Source organism: Lycorma delicatula, chromosome 8 (assembly GCF_047948215.1).
Source record: "Lycorma delicatula isolate Av1 chromosome 8, ASM4794821v1, whole genome shotgun sequence".
Taxonomy (NCBI): domain Eukaryota; kingdom Metazoa; phylum Arthropoda; class Insecta; order Hemiptera; family Fulgoridae; genus Lycorma; species Lycorma delicatula.
Genome location: NC_134462.1, coordinates 98,471,260 through 98,487,180, shown reverse-complemented (window position 1 = coordinate 98,487,180; position 15,921 = coordinate 98,471,260). Strand labels below are relative to the sequence as shown.

Here is a 15,921-nt window from a genome sequence, read left to right as displayed (position 1 = left end):
CTTTACAAAATGCAGAAAAGGTTCTTGATTTTAGGGATCTCATTTTTATATAATTTACTATGGTTACAACCGTTGTTAGCACAATATTCAGACCAGAACTCATTTCTTTGGAAGCCAGAGCTTCTCTGTGGATCATGCAATGTGTCCAGACACACTGTGGAGATTTTTATTTCACAAGTGCTTGTGTACTTTGGAATCTTCCAGACATTGAACGAGCACCATATTCCAATGCAATTTTTCCACTCTATGTTTGCCTCGTTTATGAAATCATTTAAGATAGTAAATAAAGCTAGTGCTGTTGCTTTGAGTTCTATTGGTTTGCAGAAAAGTAGTTTTTCTACTGCTGACATACAATCACAAAATCGAATGTAGGCAATGAAATGCGCATCTTTATTGCTATCTGTTGCCTCATAAAGCAGAATTGAAAACAATTTGTCACACAACTTCCCGAAAAGCTGATGCTATACATCTTCAGCTATATCACCAACTCGACGGGCAACAGTATCATTTGATAGAAGTATGGACTGCAATTGTTTAGCAAAATTATCTCCAAACACAGTTTCTACAATCTGAATTGCAGCTGGCAAAATCAGCTCTTCACCAATGGTGTGGACGTTTTACATCTGGCTATTTTATATAAAACTTTATAAGAATCAAGTAAAGCTTTTTCATTCACAAAGTTTTTTTTAAAAATAATGTTTGCCTTTTCATATGATTTTAATTTTAATTTGAAGAATTCTCAGGGTTTGTTAATGTACTCACTATGAAGAGTTTCCAAATGTCATTTAAGTTTATTAGGTTTCATGCTGTCTGCTGGCAAAATTTTTGAGCAAATAACACACAGGGGTCTTTCTTCTTCATTTACTTCAGTACTAATAAACCCAAAATTTAAGCATTCTTGAGAATATCTTCTTGATTTTATTTTCGGAACCATGCTCATCTGTGCACTTGTTGATCCTTCACTATCATCTAATGCTCGCTTACGCCCACTTAAAAAATTTATCCATGATTCTGTTTAAATCTACTGTCATGAATATTTAATACTGTGAATTGCAATTAACACACAGATTACAACATATGCATTCACGATAGATTCGATAATGATAGAAGGATCGACTCAACTGAGACTGGATGGAATTGAATGAGTTGCAGCATTTATACATGTTTGCACAGATGGCCACGCAGATGTTCGAGACAAATCGGAACTTCTGGCAAAGCCACAAGAGTGTCTGATATGGTGGATGTAAAGCAGAGAGCAATAGAGAGACATCGATTCTAGTTTTGTTAATGCAGCGGATTGTTGCCAAATATCAATAATTTTACTTATTCTTGGTAATTTGTAAGGTTTGTAATTAAGGTCATAGTGTAGCTTTAGTGTCAAAATACTCTTATATATTATTATTGTATGAGAGGGAGAGGCGCGGTGAAAATTATGATTGAAAATTGGGTCGCAAATACTGAAAGGTTGAGAAATGCTGTTCTACAGAGTTTTTGATCCTATCTTTCGTACTCAGTAATAACCCCTGTTTTGTTAATCTCATTTCTATAATGAACCGATCAGGAAACAACCTGTAAATCTTTTGTCATAAGAAAACATGTTGCAACTTACAATTGCAGTAAAAAGACAACTAGTAAGTGTTGAAACATTCACAGTAAGAAAAACCAAATCCAAAATTTTGGTTAATTTTGAGTGCTATTCAAATCAGTGCTTATAAACTGTTGCAATACTGTTAATTTTTTAATTGACTGAAAAAAATAATTAATATAACATAAATAAACTTGTCATAATTTTTTCAGTCAGTTTTGTATCTTATAGTGGCTTACAGTATTAAGAAGTGAATTTTAAGAAATTTGTATTAAAATAAATGAAGTGTGGTTTGTAATTAAAGATTTATAGTCTATAATTTTCACTGTGACCATCTTAGATAAAAACATTGCAAATTAATTTATTCTACTAAATTATGATCATTTGTTTTTAAAAGGAATATTGTTACATAACCTATCTGTATCATGTAAAAATATTTCACATTGAAATGGGTTACTGAGTTTGCAATATGTAGTAATTTGATTATATAATTTGTCTTATTAGTTGCAGTAAAATGAAAAAAATGCATGTATTTTTATAAAATTGATCTTAGTAGAAAACTTGTTTTCGGTAGTCAAGCTCAATCACAGCTCTAATTTCAAGGTAACTGTTAAAAATAGAACAATATTTATACTAAGTTTTAGATAATGAATCTTTTGTTTAAGTTATTTTTGAACTTAATTCTTTAGTACCTTTTATTAAGTTAGAGATATGTAGGTTAATCTTTGTAATAGATGTGTTTCTTAGAATTATTTTCTAATTTTAAATATTTTTTTTATGCAGAGATATTTTATTTAGTTGCTTTCACAAGTCATAATGCGACACAGTATTGTTCAGTTTGTTTTTCTTTGAAATGGAGATAAGAATTTTTTGTTGCTGTTATTTTAGTTCATATGTTGAATGACTGTTACAAAATTATATGTTGTTAATTATTGTATTTTTGTTACTATCGATTAGGTGGTCAGGTTGTTGCAAGGTCTTCAGATACAACAAATACAAACCTCATCAGGGCCAACATTAATAGCTGTGCCGACACAGACCACACATCATACAACGACAGTGCCTGCACCTGCGGTTACTCCTACACCATCTGTGACCCCAACACAAACGCCTACACCCACTCCAACACCTACCCCTACTCCACCACCTTCACAGTCACCATCACCGCTTCATAAGAAAACTAACAAAAAGAAGAAAAAGAAAGAGGAGGAGCCGCGACTTGATTTGGCCAATCTTATTAAAATCTCAGGTAAAGATAATTATTCAACAAATAGTAATCAAAAATCATAGCGGTATTGAGATCGAAAAAAAGTTTATTTAATTTAATGGTGCATATGTTGTGAACTTGCATAGTTGATTTTGAGGGCACATTGTCAGATCTGACTTGCTTTTGTTCACCATTAGTCATACCACTCTCAGATTGATAGCTGTTCGTCTAATCACCTTGTCCTTCACTATTAACTTGCAATATTGAAAGCTGCTGTAGACTAAAATGAGGAGACATGTCATTTAAATTTTTTAATTTGACTACATTTTTTAAGATTAGGTGAGATTAGAGTTTGCAAGGAATAGAATTCTTGGTTTTACCAGATAGATACCTTGGGTACTAGTATGACTGTAAAATCCCTGAGTCTAAACAAGTACAAGTACAAAAAAAGGGTTCCCACCCTACTGAGCCCGATAAAAAAAATTGCCACTGTACTGGCTATTGGAAAATGTAAGCATGATTCTGTGGAAGTACCAGGGCAGCAGTTGACCCGACTTCCACAAGTACATCTTATACTTTGACAGAATGTTAAAAAATTAACTTTTGTTAGATGTGAGTAGTGCAATTTTAGTTATCAATGTTGCCAACTTTATCAGACAGTATGCCCCTTTCAAATGGAGTTCGGTAGCGGATGAGTTATTTTTTATCTTTAAATAAATAATTGGATGATGATAGCAATGTGTTTAAGAAATGAATAATAATACAATTTATATAGAATTACTTTCTGTTAAATCAATTATATTTTAATGATATTTTTATATGCAAGTATGATTTTAATTATTTGATTCTTGCTTCTGTTTTGTACAGTTGTAATTCTAAAGTCATGCAAAAGTTGATGACCCAAAAAGTTTTTGATTGTAATACACAACACACACTATTTAATAAATATTTTGTATTTAATTTGTAACTGTCACATTATGGAATTGGTAAAAATATGGTTGAAGCTCACTTATTAACTATAGCATTTATCTGCTTGTTATCCTAAGTAAATATATATTTATATACTTAAACAATATTTTTTAACAAAGTTATGAAATATTGAAATTGCACTTTGAAAAATGTGCAATTTCACAAACTTAAGTATTTGCAAGTTTGCATTATTTGCAAACTTGCAATATCAAGTTTGTAGATAATGGAAATGTTAATTTTACGTAGAAACCTAAAAATTAGCTGTCAAGAATTTACAGAGGCTATATTTATAATAATAGTAATGATTATTTTGAGATTTAAAGTTTTAGTTTCTTATCATCACTAGGAATTAAAAAATGTATGACACATATAGATATTTACAAAATATAAATATATTATTTATCAGAATAATAAAGAATTATTTTTAAAACTGCAACAAGAATAAATCCAAAAATATTAACTGTATTTTCTCAGAACTTATTGCAAAAAACTAAAAAAAAAATTCACATGGATGCACTGGTACCAGCAACACTCAGAACCACATAAGTGGTTTTGAATGCTATATTGTAACAATAAAACATTTAAAATTTGGTAGGCCTATGTGGTCTGTAGAAACAGAAATATCCTTGATTGCAACTGTATAGTCAAAGCACTGTGCTCATTTATCTTCATAATTTCAGTGGTTGCAAAAACATCTCAGTAATGTTAAAAAAAAAAACATTGCTTTTTTATAATTGAATCAAAATGAGCTAAATCTAAATCTCATAAAAACAGGACAGTTAAATAATAAATAAGGTAATTGTTCTTAAAATAAGTAATTTCAGATAATTATGTTTGTGTCTGTTACTTAAACTGGTTGATGGTGATCCTGGATTAGTAAATTTCACTTTAAATTGCTTTCAAGTTATCATCAGCACTAGTTGTGAAAATGAATATTCTTTTGTGTCTCTAATGATGATTAAATTTTATTTTATTTTTTGTTCTTAGGGATTGAAGAAGAGGATGTTACTCCTTTGCCATCTATAGCTCCAGTCGCTGTATCGGCGGCAGCAGTGCCTGTGATACAACAACATCAGCATGTTATTGCCCAACAACAACAACAACCTTCACAGCCTCAGCAACAAGTGGCTGCAACTGCTCAACAATTTGTACAAATAACATCACCTCGCAGCGTTGCAACTACCCCTCCTATGAATGCAAATAAACAGCAGTCACATCTTGTGGCACAGTTACAAGCTCCTACTCAGGTAATTTACTTTTGAGGGTGCAATTTATTCTCATTTTTAAGCAAAAGAATTAACTAACTTTTCATGTTAATAAATTAATGTAAATTTAAATCCCACACTAAAAATTTATGTAATAAAGAAAATATGTATGAGAGCCGTACAATAATTAAAGAGACAAATAACTACTGAAAAATGATTATTTATTAAATGATAACGAAACTAACTCTACTTTTCAACTCAATCCCGTTTACATTTCAGCACTTATTCCATCATAACATTTATTCCAGTAATAAAGAATTGAAAGTATTTTTCACATTGGTATCTGAGTTTTTCTTATACCACATTATTGCCAAACCTGGTGCCATGTAAAAACTCTACGAGAGTCCCAAACAAAAAAAGTGTGATGGTGTGAGATCAAGACTGTAAGGTGAATGCAGCAACACCTCCCAGTCTGACTTATAAAATAGCTTCCTGTGTCTTTTGAGCAGTATTGGGGGCGAGCATTATCACGCAGCAAAATTACACATTTGAAAGATAACCGAGGATGTTTCCTCCTTATCAATTTACTTTCACCTCGTACTAGTACTTACTGTTGATCATATACAGTTCTTTCAAATAATTGCAATGAATTGTGCCTTTATAGTCCGAAATACTGTTAACTTCATTTTATCGGTTGATTCATAGGGGAATGGAATGCAAAGTTGGCAGGAGTCTATTACTCCCTACTTTATCGCAGAACCTGGACAGAGTCCCTTGCTGCTGGATCTTTCTAATCGGGCTTGTTTTTAAAAGGGTTATTTTTTAATCTCGGATCTAATTTTTCAAGTTTTGTCTATTATTATTTTAGTGAATTTAAGACAGATTTAATTGCATTCCAATCCGTTGTTAAACCAGCGTTATCGAACCCATTTCATGGGCCGACCGCGGAAGGCTAGGCTTATAAAGCCTGTCCTCCCGACGTAATTCCCCTTCAGACCGTCCACTGAAGTCCTTTCGGTGCTAACTCTTTAATAGGCTAGCAGGAATACGCCACAACGGGGCACTAGCTATAAGGAGGGAGCAATGTGTCCCCTTTTCCGGAGGAGTCGCAATTGCTGGGTTATTTTATCTTACTGTAAGTTTAACTTACAGATGGTGATACCTATTCGCGATCGCGGTTTTGGGGCGGCGATTTTCTGGAAAGAAGTAAACAGTAATTATTCTCTCCACGTAATTATTAACCTTCAGACACGCGTGTGTCTGAGAAGGGGTTGGGGGGACCGCGTGGCCGCAGTGAAGAAACCATTTGTTTTTGTGGTGGCTGTTGGCATCTGCAACAAAAGAAGCAGAACACACACACGAGAAAAAAAAAAAAAAAAAAAAAATTAATTTTTACTTTCCTTTCGACTGGCAGGATGAGACGGCACGACGCGTCGTTCCACATCCACGTTTCTCCCGTTTCTGAAACAAGAGAAACAGAACAAAACACACGCGAGAAAAAAAAAAAAGAAAAAAAAAATTTTTTTTAGACCGCGTTTTTGTTTTGTGCGCGACTTACCGTATTTGAAGTCTTCAAACTATATAACTCGCGACCCCGGAAACGCGTCTGACGCACTATTCCGTTTATGGCTCATGCGATATGGAGGCCCCTAAGCCTGGTTTGTCGATTTTCGGCTACCGCACCGCACCATCGGTGGTTCGTCCAGTACGGCGTGAGGCCGCTTCCTTACAACTGTCGGAGTTGGGTCCTCTCTGCAGATGTCCCGAAGATGACTGTGTTCGGACACAGCCGCTCTCCCGAACAGTCTGCGCGCCTGCGCCACCACCACCTCGGACACGGATTGAAATCTCGCATCAGATCGGAGAGTGGCGTTCCTGACGAACCACGGAGCTCCAAAGATCGTCCGCAACGCGATGTTTTGGACGGCCTCGATCTTCTTTTGAAGCGAGGAGCTCAACATTGCCCCCCATGCCGGGTAAGCATATGTTAGAATCGGCAGTACGTACAGCCGAAAAATGAGAAGCTTAGTTGCCAGTGGGTATGGGCTGGCACTGTTCAGCACTGGGTATAGTGAGGCTCTGGCGGCCTTAGCCCTCCGGGTCGCATAATTTACATGTTCGCCGAAGGTAAGCCGCCTGTCCAACACCACCCCCAGGTACTTAACTGTTTTCTCAAAAGGGATTTTCTCCCCTGAGATTTCCAGCTCTCTGGTCGGTTTTCGTGTCTTGCATGTGAACATCACGGCCACCGATTTTTCACCGTTGACCCTGATTCTCCACATGTCGAGCCACGGTTCCACTAAGTCCAGCTGCCTTTGGAGCCTCCGGACCGCGTAATCCACATTTGCGGATTCGTAGAAATATGCCGTGTCGTCTGCGTAAAGGGCCGTTTTGACCCCTTCCGACAGCGGCATATCGTTCACGTACAAAGTGTACAAGAACGGGGAAAGTACTGCTCCTTGGGGAACCCCAGCGGCTATTTCTCTGGTGGAGGAAATCGTTTCCCCTACGCGCACGACAAAATGTCGGTCTAGCAGATATGACCGCATCAGTCTGACATAGCGGTAGGGGATCGCCGATCGCGCTAGCTTATAAAGCAGCCCGCTATGCCAAACTTTGTCAAAGGCCTTGGCCACATCCAGAAAAACGGCTGCAGTCACCCGTTTCCTGTTCAGGCCTCCGACAAGGTCGTCTATTATTTTTACCAGTTGGAGGGTGGTTGAGTGACCCTCCCTGAACCCAAATTGCTCGGGCCGCACTTCTCCCTCCATGTATCGCCTCAGTTTTTCGAGAAAAATCCTCTCGAACAACTTAGACAATACCGGTAACAGGGAGATTGGCCTATAATTCCGTGGGAAAAGTAAACTTTTCCCCGGTTTGGGTAAACATACGACTTTGGCCGTTTTCCAACAATTCGGGAAATATCCAACGTACAAAATGGACGTGAATATCACCGAAATTGCTGTAATCACGGAGGCCGGTATGTTCCGGAATGCACGGGCGCTGATCCCGTCGACACCCGGGGCCTTGTCGGGGCTTGTGGCCTTAATGGCTGCGGAAACTTCCGCTTCAGTGACTTGGTCAATCTCTAGAGGGGCGTCCTCCACCTGTGAGAAATAATCTACAAGAAAGGATTCCACCTCGGTTGTGTGCTCGTCGTTCGGGGAGGGAGGGGGGTTTGGAGTGAACTGCTCCTCCAAGGTATCGGCGAATACCTCGGCCCTCTCCGCCTCCGAGTATGCAAGAAAACCTCGCTGCCCCACAACCGGATGGCGAGGCTTCTTCCCTTCTCGCAGTCTCCTGTTCAACCTGAACACCGAGGAGATGTCGTCAGAGACCGAGGCGAGGTATTCGTTCCACGAATCCTCTCGATGGCTTGTCAGCAGTTGTTTTACCCTGTCCGTTTGATTATAAAAGGCCCGCTTATCAGCGGGGGACAGGGTGATTCGATATCTCCTCCTCAGTCGTCGTTTCTCCGTTATGGCTTCGGAGATATGAGGAGGGAGGTCGTTTCGAACAACTGCTCGAGTTTTGGCCGATGAGCTGCCTGCCAGGGTCTCGGTCATTGACGACGTGACGTGCCCGACAGTGTCGTCCTCCGGGGTGTTCAGGAGCTCAGGATTTACCGGCCTGTACTCCCGCTGGAGGGTCTCGTAGAACCTTTTCCAGTTGACTGACCTTCGGGGTATAGGCGGGGGATCTCGGCCACCCCCTGCCTGACCTAGTTCCAACAGGACAGGGGAATGGTCCGAGCTGAGGTCTTCTATCGTTTCAATCATGAATGGGAGGGTACCCCCCTTCATGACTGCGATATCCAGCACGTCAGGCCTAGATCTGCCTGAGCGATGCATGAACGTGGGCACCTCAGGGCCTACGACGACCAAGCGGCGGGCTCTCGCCCTTTCGTACAGCAATCTGCCATTCGGATTTGTCAGAATGCTGTTCCATGACATTGATTCATAGGTTTTGAATTTTTACCTAGCATACAATCTAAAGTGTTTCCATTCCATACACTGAAGTCTGGATTCAAACTCGAAATGATGAATTCAAGTTTCATCACAAGTTATGTGATCTAAAACAAACATTACCGTCTGCTAAAAAACCATTGTTTAACTTCTGTAGAAATGTAAATTCAAGTGTCTGTAATTTTTAATCCACTATTTCGTAATTACATTTGCGGTAACTCAGCTTGTCAATGTTATGGACAATGATAAAATTCGCACTAAAAGTTTCAGCAATCCCCAAATTTTTTGCATTCTTGCGAATAAGATCATCATTAATGCGATGTTACAAACTGTTAGACAAAACTTAATGATCTACTGCTATGATTAAAATCAGTGATTTGCCAGATCTAAACTGTTTAATCCACTTATGCAAATTTGCACGGTTAATACTATTTTACCATTGTCCTTTAATAATCACAAATGAGCGATTCTACATCTTCAAAAAATGAAAATTTTATTACAGCACACTGTTCTTCCACGGTACATGTTAAAAGTAGAGCCAACATTTTTAAAAATGTCAAAAGAGGTTATAACAATGGAAATCCTTTTCAAACAGCTGATATTTTGTACGTCAGGGTTGCCAAATTGAATTTTCAGGTTTGAGTTTATTCTATGGAATAGTTAATCCACTGCTTCTGTTCATCTCTAATTTTGAATGATCCTCTTGTGTAATAATAGGTTGACATCCAATAACAGTAGTTATGATAGATGGTAACAAATTTCTTTGCGTGTGAAGTCTTCATCTCTGACCAGGACTTGGAAGTCAGAATCTCTGAATGAAATTATTATTTTATTATAAATTTTAAACATTTCCAGATACATATTGTATGTGTATGTAGCTTATGTATGTATTAATTTTATTGGATGTAGTCTACTATGTTGCAGTTAATAATTATTAACAAAAATCACACTCGGCAAAATAGGAAGATTAATATAAACTTAACCAATTTATATAAAAAGCTTTTTGAAATGACAGATTAATATCAGATATAAAATCCTGTATTAGTTAATGTATTAGTATCATTTATATTAATTAACAATTAAAATATGGAAATAGCAATTAATCGGTTCAGAGAAATTATTAATGTATGATTCAAAATTTACTCATTTTACTGAACAGCAATTTGCATATCAAATAATAATAGGTTATATTAGTAGCAGAATAATCAGTCAAACTTCAGTGTTTAGTCAAACATGACAGACCCATTTTTATTTACTTTAAATATTAAAATTAATTTTTAATTTTATATATATATATATATATATATAATTTTACTGAAATTAATATTTTTAAGAGATATATATATATATTTCTAAAATCTGTTCTTTTAAGAATCATATTCCGGTGTGATAATATACAAAATTATATTTATTTGATCAACCTAATACTGAACAATAAATAAAGTAGGATGACACTTACCTTATTTTATCATATATCCAACAATTTTTTTGCGAATTTCTCACGTCATCAGTTGCAATACATTTTTTTTTTGTCAGAAAGTTCACATCAAATTACATATTACACATAAATATTATAAAATAATAAAAGATTTTTTTACTTTACTTGAGATAGAATTATGCATAAACTATGTCTGAAGAAGTGCTGCCAGCTACTGCAGCTTTTAAAATCGTGTCATCCTCATACTCTGTTTGAAGGTTGATCAAATTAAACCTGCTTTTATATTTATTATAGAATTTTTGTAAAATGTCTTAACACCTATTATTTGTATTTATACTACATTTTTTAATTTCCAGTATTTCCATCTTTGTTTCAATAGCAGATATTGAATGTATATTATTAATAAGATGATCATAAACATTAGAGAAACCCAGTTTTCCATTTTTATAATATCTAAAATATTCATAGAATCTAGTTTTGAAAGATCTAGTTTTTTTTCCTATATAAATACGGTTACAATATATTATACTTTATTTAATAAATTCCACTCAAATTGTACAAACCATGTGAATCAGTATGTTTATTGTTTTTTAAATGTTTTATTATATGGTTATTTGTCCAGTATGCAGGCTTACATCTATTCTTATCATAAACCTTTGTTACATCTTCAACAATGTTATCAGTATATACATATTTTAAATATACATTGTCAATTTTTTGTGTTATTTATTTCTATTAAATATGTATTATTGTATATATATTAAATATGTATATATAAATATATATGTATAAATAACACACAAAAAATTGACAATACAAATAATAGGTGTTTAGACATTTTAGAAAAATTTTATAACAAATATTAAAGTAGATTTAATTTGATCAACCTTCAAATAGAGTAGAGTATGAGGATGACACGATTTTAAAAGCTGCAGTAGATGGCAGCTCTTCTTCAGACATTGTTAATGGGTAATTCTATTTCAAGTCTGAACAGTAATGTAACATTGGATGGCTAGACCACATGTATATATTCTATTTAAAATATTTATTTTTTTAGTTCATCTTTATTTTAATTTTTATCAATTGACGTCATATTTCTATATATGTAATTTTTAACTTTTAATGTTTAATTATGAATTTTAATTTTTAAATATAATATTATATATAAAGAATAATGTTTAATTGTAATTCCAATTTTTAACTTTGAATCACTGATTTCTGTAACTCATATTTAAAAAGTCTAATAATGGAAATTTTAACTTAGTTTTTATTGTTTTTAATAAAAAAGTAAAAAAAGATATTTTCTTATTTTATAATATGAGGGTTATTTTTTTCAAGGTCCGATCAGTTGCGAAATAAAAACCCTCGCAAAAATCGGATGAACCTTTGCGCATATGTGTTGCGCAGCGTCTCTAGTATGGCCTTCAATCACGCCGTGTCACTTCATTTAGTTCTGAACACGCAGCTAGCACGTAAACATGTCTACAACAATAGCATCTCCCACCAAGTGTGAAGTGCGTGCGGTAATTCGATTTCTTCAGGCTGAAGGGTGTAATGTAGCTGAAATTCATCGACGAATAAGTCACGCATGTTTACATGCGTTATAAATTTAAAGCCAAATGTGTACAGTGAAACTTCAATGGGTGACAGCAAAGTGCGACAATGGTGCAGGAACTTTAAAGCAGGATATGCAGTTGTTCATGATGCAGGCGGTCAGGGAAGGAAGCGAGTGTCAACCGATGATCTCGTTGAGCGAGTGGATGAGGCAATTTGAGAAAATCATCGGTTCACAATTTCTTTATTGAGTGATTCGTTTCCTGAAATTTCAAGGTCAGCTCTCTACACCATTGTGAGTGAGAGACTTTAGTACCGCAAACTGTGTGCTAGATGGTTTCCCAAGATGCTGTCCGACCATCACAAAACAATGAGAATGAACGTCTCCCTTACGTTTCTCTAGCGCTACCACAATGAAGGAGAAGATTTTTTGAAATTGTCACAGGGGACGAGACATGGGTCCATTTTGAAACTGCAGAAACAAAAGAACAATCCAAACAGTGGATGCATTCTCATTCTCCCAGTAAACCAAAGAAGTTCAAGCGAACCTTCTCTAACAGAAAGTGTATGGCTACTGTGTTCTGGGAACAGAATGGATTTCTCTTGGTGGAATTCATGGAATGTGGCACGACCATCACTGCAGCCTCATACTGCGTGACTCTTCAGTGTCTATGAAGGGCAATTCAGAATAAGCGGAGAGGAATGTTGTCATCAAACATTGTCTTTCTCTATGACAATGCTCAGCCGCACACTGCAGCTGTAACAAAGAAGCTCCTGCAGCGTTTTCATTGGGAAGTGTTTGATCACCCACCATACAGCCCGGACTTGGCTCCATCCGATTTTCACCTCTTTGCTTACATGAAACGCTGGCCAGGAGGACAACATTTTGGCACAGACATTGAGCTGCAGATCAGCATAGAAACATGGCTGAAAACACAGGCAGCTCCTTTCTATGATGTGGGTATTGGAAAGTTGGTACCACGCTACGACAAATGTCTTAAGTCAGAGTGGCGACTATGTAGAGAAATAGCGTAACTATGTTAGTACTTTTTACAAATAAAAAATTTTATTTATGTGTAATATATAATTTAATATGAACAAAAAAAATGTATTGCAACTGATGATAAATTCGCGAAAACGTTTTTGCATATATAATAAAATAAGGTAAGTGTCATCCTACTTTATTTTTTGTTCTGTACTTAGGTTGATCAAATAAATATAATTATATATATATATATATATATTCCTTTTATGATATATTATCGGTAAACGTTAATGCTCTTGTTTTTTTCTTCTAGTGTGGAGGAGGTGCTGGCTTGAGATTATCTCTTGGTGAGGATGGTAGAATGGTTGTGCATCAGAATGCTCCACAGGTAAGTTTATGCGTATAAAATGGTATAAGTGTTGTTTTTTTTTATATAGGAAGCTAAAAACCAAACCATATGATATTTGGTATTACAATTTAAATGTGGTTTCCTAAACAACCTATCGTGAAGAATATCCTTCTTGAACTGAAATTGTGGATTTTTTCTCTTTTTTTAAATTTTAATAACTATAAAATATTTTTATTAATAGTAATAGTAAATTTGTTAAATAATTGTGAACATCTTATTAACTTTAAAACTTAAAGAATTATAATCAAAAATAAAAATACAGAAGTATAAAAGAATAGTACAATGAGTGAAATACAGTTACATAATTAAAAATAAATATAAAAAAAGTATTACACAAGTATATGATAAATTATTATGAAAGTATTTCTTTGTAGAATTTTTTACATCTCCTGATTAGAGATGTATTACAAAAAAAGAAATTTGAACGCTAAACTACATAGTAATACAAAAGAAGAAAACAGGCTAGCATACTTTTTTTTTAAAAATGAATGCTGCTTACTTGATCAGGTAAAGTTAAGAAATGACCAAATAGTTGAATATTCAAATATTCAGAACTGTGGTCATTGGAATGATTATTACATTAGACAAAGAATAACTGTAGGACTTGTTCCTATTGCACCATCTTTATTTTTAAAACTTAATAATTAATTTCCAGTAAATTCATCTGTCACTATTAAAGTTAAATGGATGGAAATTGGTGTGTTAAGTTCAGTATTTATTAAAAGAGGAGTGGATTAACTGGTAATTGAATGGGAATAAGATGTATTCTATAGAGTGAAGGTCTAGTGAGATAATTAAATCAAGAGTATATAAATAAGTGGAGGAATTAAAAAAAGGAGAGTCTGAATGACAAATTCATATATTAGTAATTTATTTTGTCTGCCACCCTTCGCAGAAAAGTCTCGTGTGATGACTGAGAACCATATCTTTTTCATCATGTGGACTTACTGAGAATGATGAAAAATTGATTGAAAGAATGATGGTTTGTGCAAACAGTTGGTATTTTATAATTAGTACTATTAATTATAATTTTATTTTGAATTTATTAGTCAGGTGAACCTGTCGTTTAACTAGTGGCTCTGCTTGCCCTACCCACCTTACTCTAAACAGCTTTGCTGAAGTATTACATTATAGTACTTCAGCTTCTGATTTTCATACAGTATATAGTTTAGCAGTAGATATGCAGAAGGTATGACTTTTCAATCTGATCAACATAGAATTATTTATTCAAACATAAAAAAACTGCACGGCCAAACTTGGGTTGGATTCCCAGTAAGAGTTCTCATTTCTTCCATCTCATAATATGTTCAAATACACCTCTAACATGGTAGTAATAATTTTTATGGATTTAAAATATCATTCAAACTTCCCACACAGCAAATTGTAAGTACACCTGAAAAATATTTTTTCTGTAGAAACTTTGTTACAAAAAAAAATATTAAAAATATACAGTAATGACAGAAGCGTCATACGAAATAATTAATTTTTATTTTCTCAAACTTTTGAAGGTTTTCCCTAGCATAGTAAAGGTTTTTTTTGCAGTTTTGTGATATTAAAAGTTCAAAAACTAACAAAAACAAGCACAATCATTGTTTTTACAGTGTTAAAAAAATTTCTTAAATTATTATAAATGAATGCACTTACACCAGAAGAAAAAGAAAGGCTCTTTTACAGTATGTAAGCTATTTAAAAATCTGCTACACTCACTTGGAAAAGAATTACATAATTTTCTGTGGGTTTTTTCTGATATTTATCATGTTTTAAAAAATAATTTCTAGTATACTTATATTAAAAAAAATTTTATTTGCACATTTTAAAACGTGCTTAGTCCATTTCTGATGATACTAAATTATTTTAGAATTTTTTCATAAGTTATTGTCTGTCATCAAGCTCTCCTTTTTTCATTACTTACATTTCATCTTTTGTTTTTCAGGTCTATTATCTCATTCACAATTTCTAGGTCATCAGAATAATCTTCAATCATTATTTTGTCAACTTCTCTTTAATCTTTGAGATACATATCAGGCCTTTGCTGGAATACTGGATTTATTGTTTAACATTCTCCAACTTTCAGTGAGAAGATCTCTTCAATATTATAAGTGAAAAAATTGGTTGAACTACATAATTAGCAATGGTGATAATTTGTCATACTGCATTTTACTGACTTCCATAGATTAACAAACTTCAGTATTAATTTTTAACAACTTTGACAACAGTTTTTTTATATGTTGTCTGTAAAACAAATCCATTAAATAGAAATAAAGATTCATCGATTAAATTATTGCACAAACAGGCACCTGATTTTCAGGAAGAAATTCCAGAAAATTTTATTTACTAAAAAATTTGTAATATAGGACATTATTAAGCAGAGGTTCAGATAAATATATAACAAACATGAAGAACTTACTTCTGGTCTTGAAATATATGTTTATATATAATAAAATTATTGGCAAAAAAAATCTTGTTGCAGTAAAAAGTTAACAAAATATTTTACAGAAAAGTGTTAACACGAAAGCATTCATTACACCTGTTTGTTTTAAATATTTCTCGTTAAAGATCTAGAAAACTGGATGAGAAAGCATGAAGATTATAAGATAGCATTTG

At 34.3% G+C, this 15,921-nt stretch overlaps 1 protein-coding gene across 1 annotated transcript in view; it reads left to right on the top strand.

The window, feature by feature from the left end:
* LOC142329317 (uncharacterized) overlaps window positions 1-15,921 on the top strand; it is a 92,468-nt gene that overhangs the window by 23,538 nt on the left and 53,009 nt on the right. Inside the window, exons 10-12 of the mRNA XM_075373801.1 lie at window positions 2,543-2,834; window positions 4,749-5,008; window positions 13,222-13,296. Coding sequence (XP_075229916.1) covers window positions 2,543-2,834; window positions 4,749-5,008; window positions 13,222-13,296 — 627 coding nt within the window. The remainder of the gene's footprint in view (window positions 1-2,542; window positions 2,835-4,748; window positions 5,009-13,221; window positions 13,297-15,921) is intronic.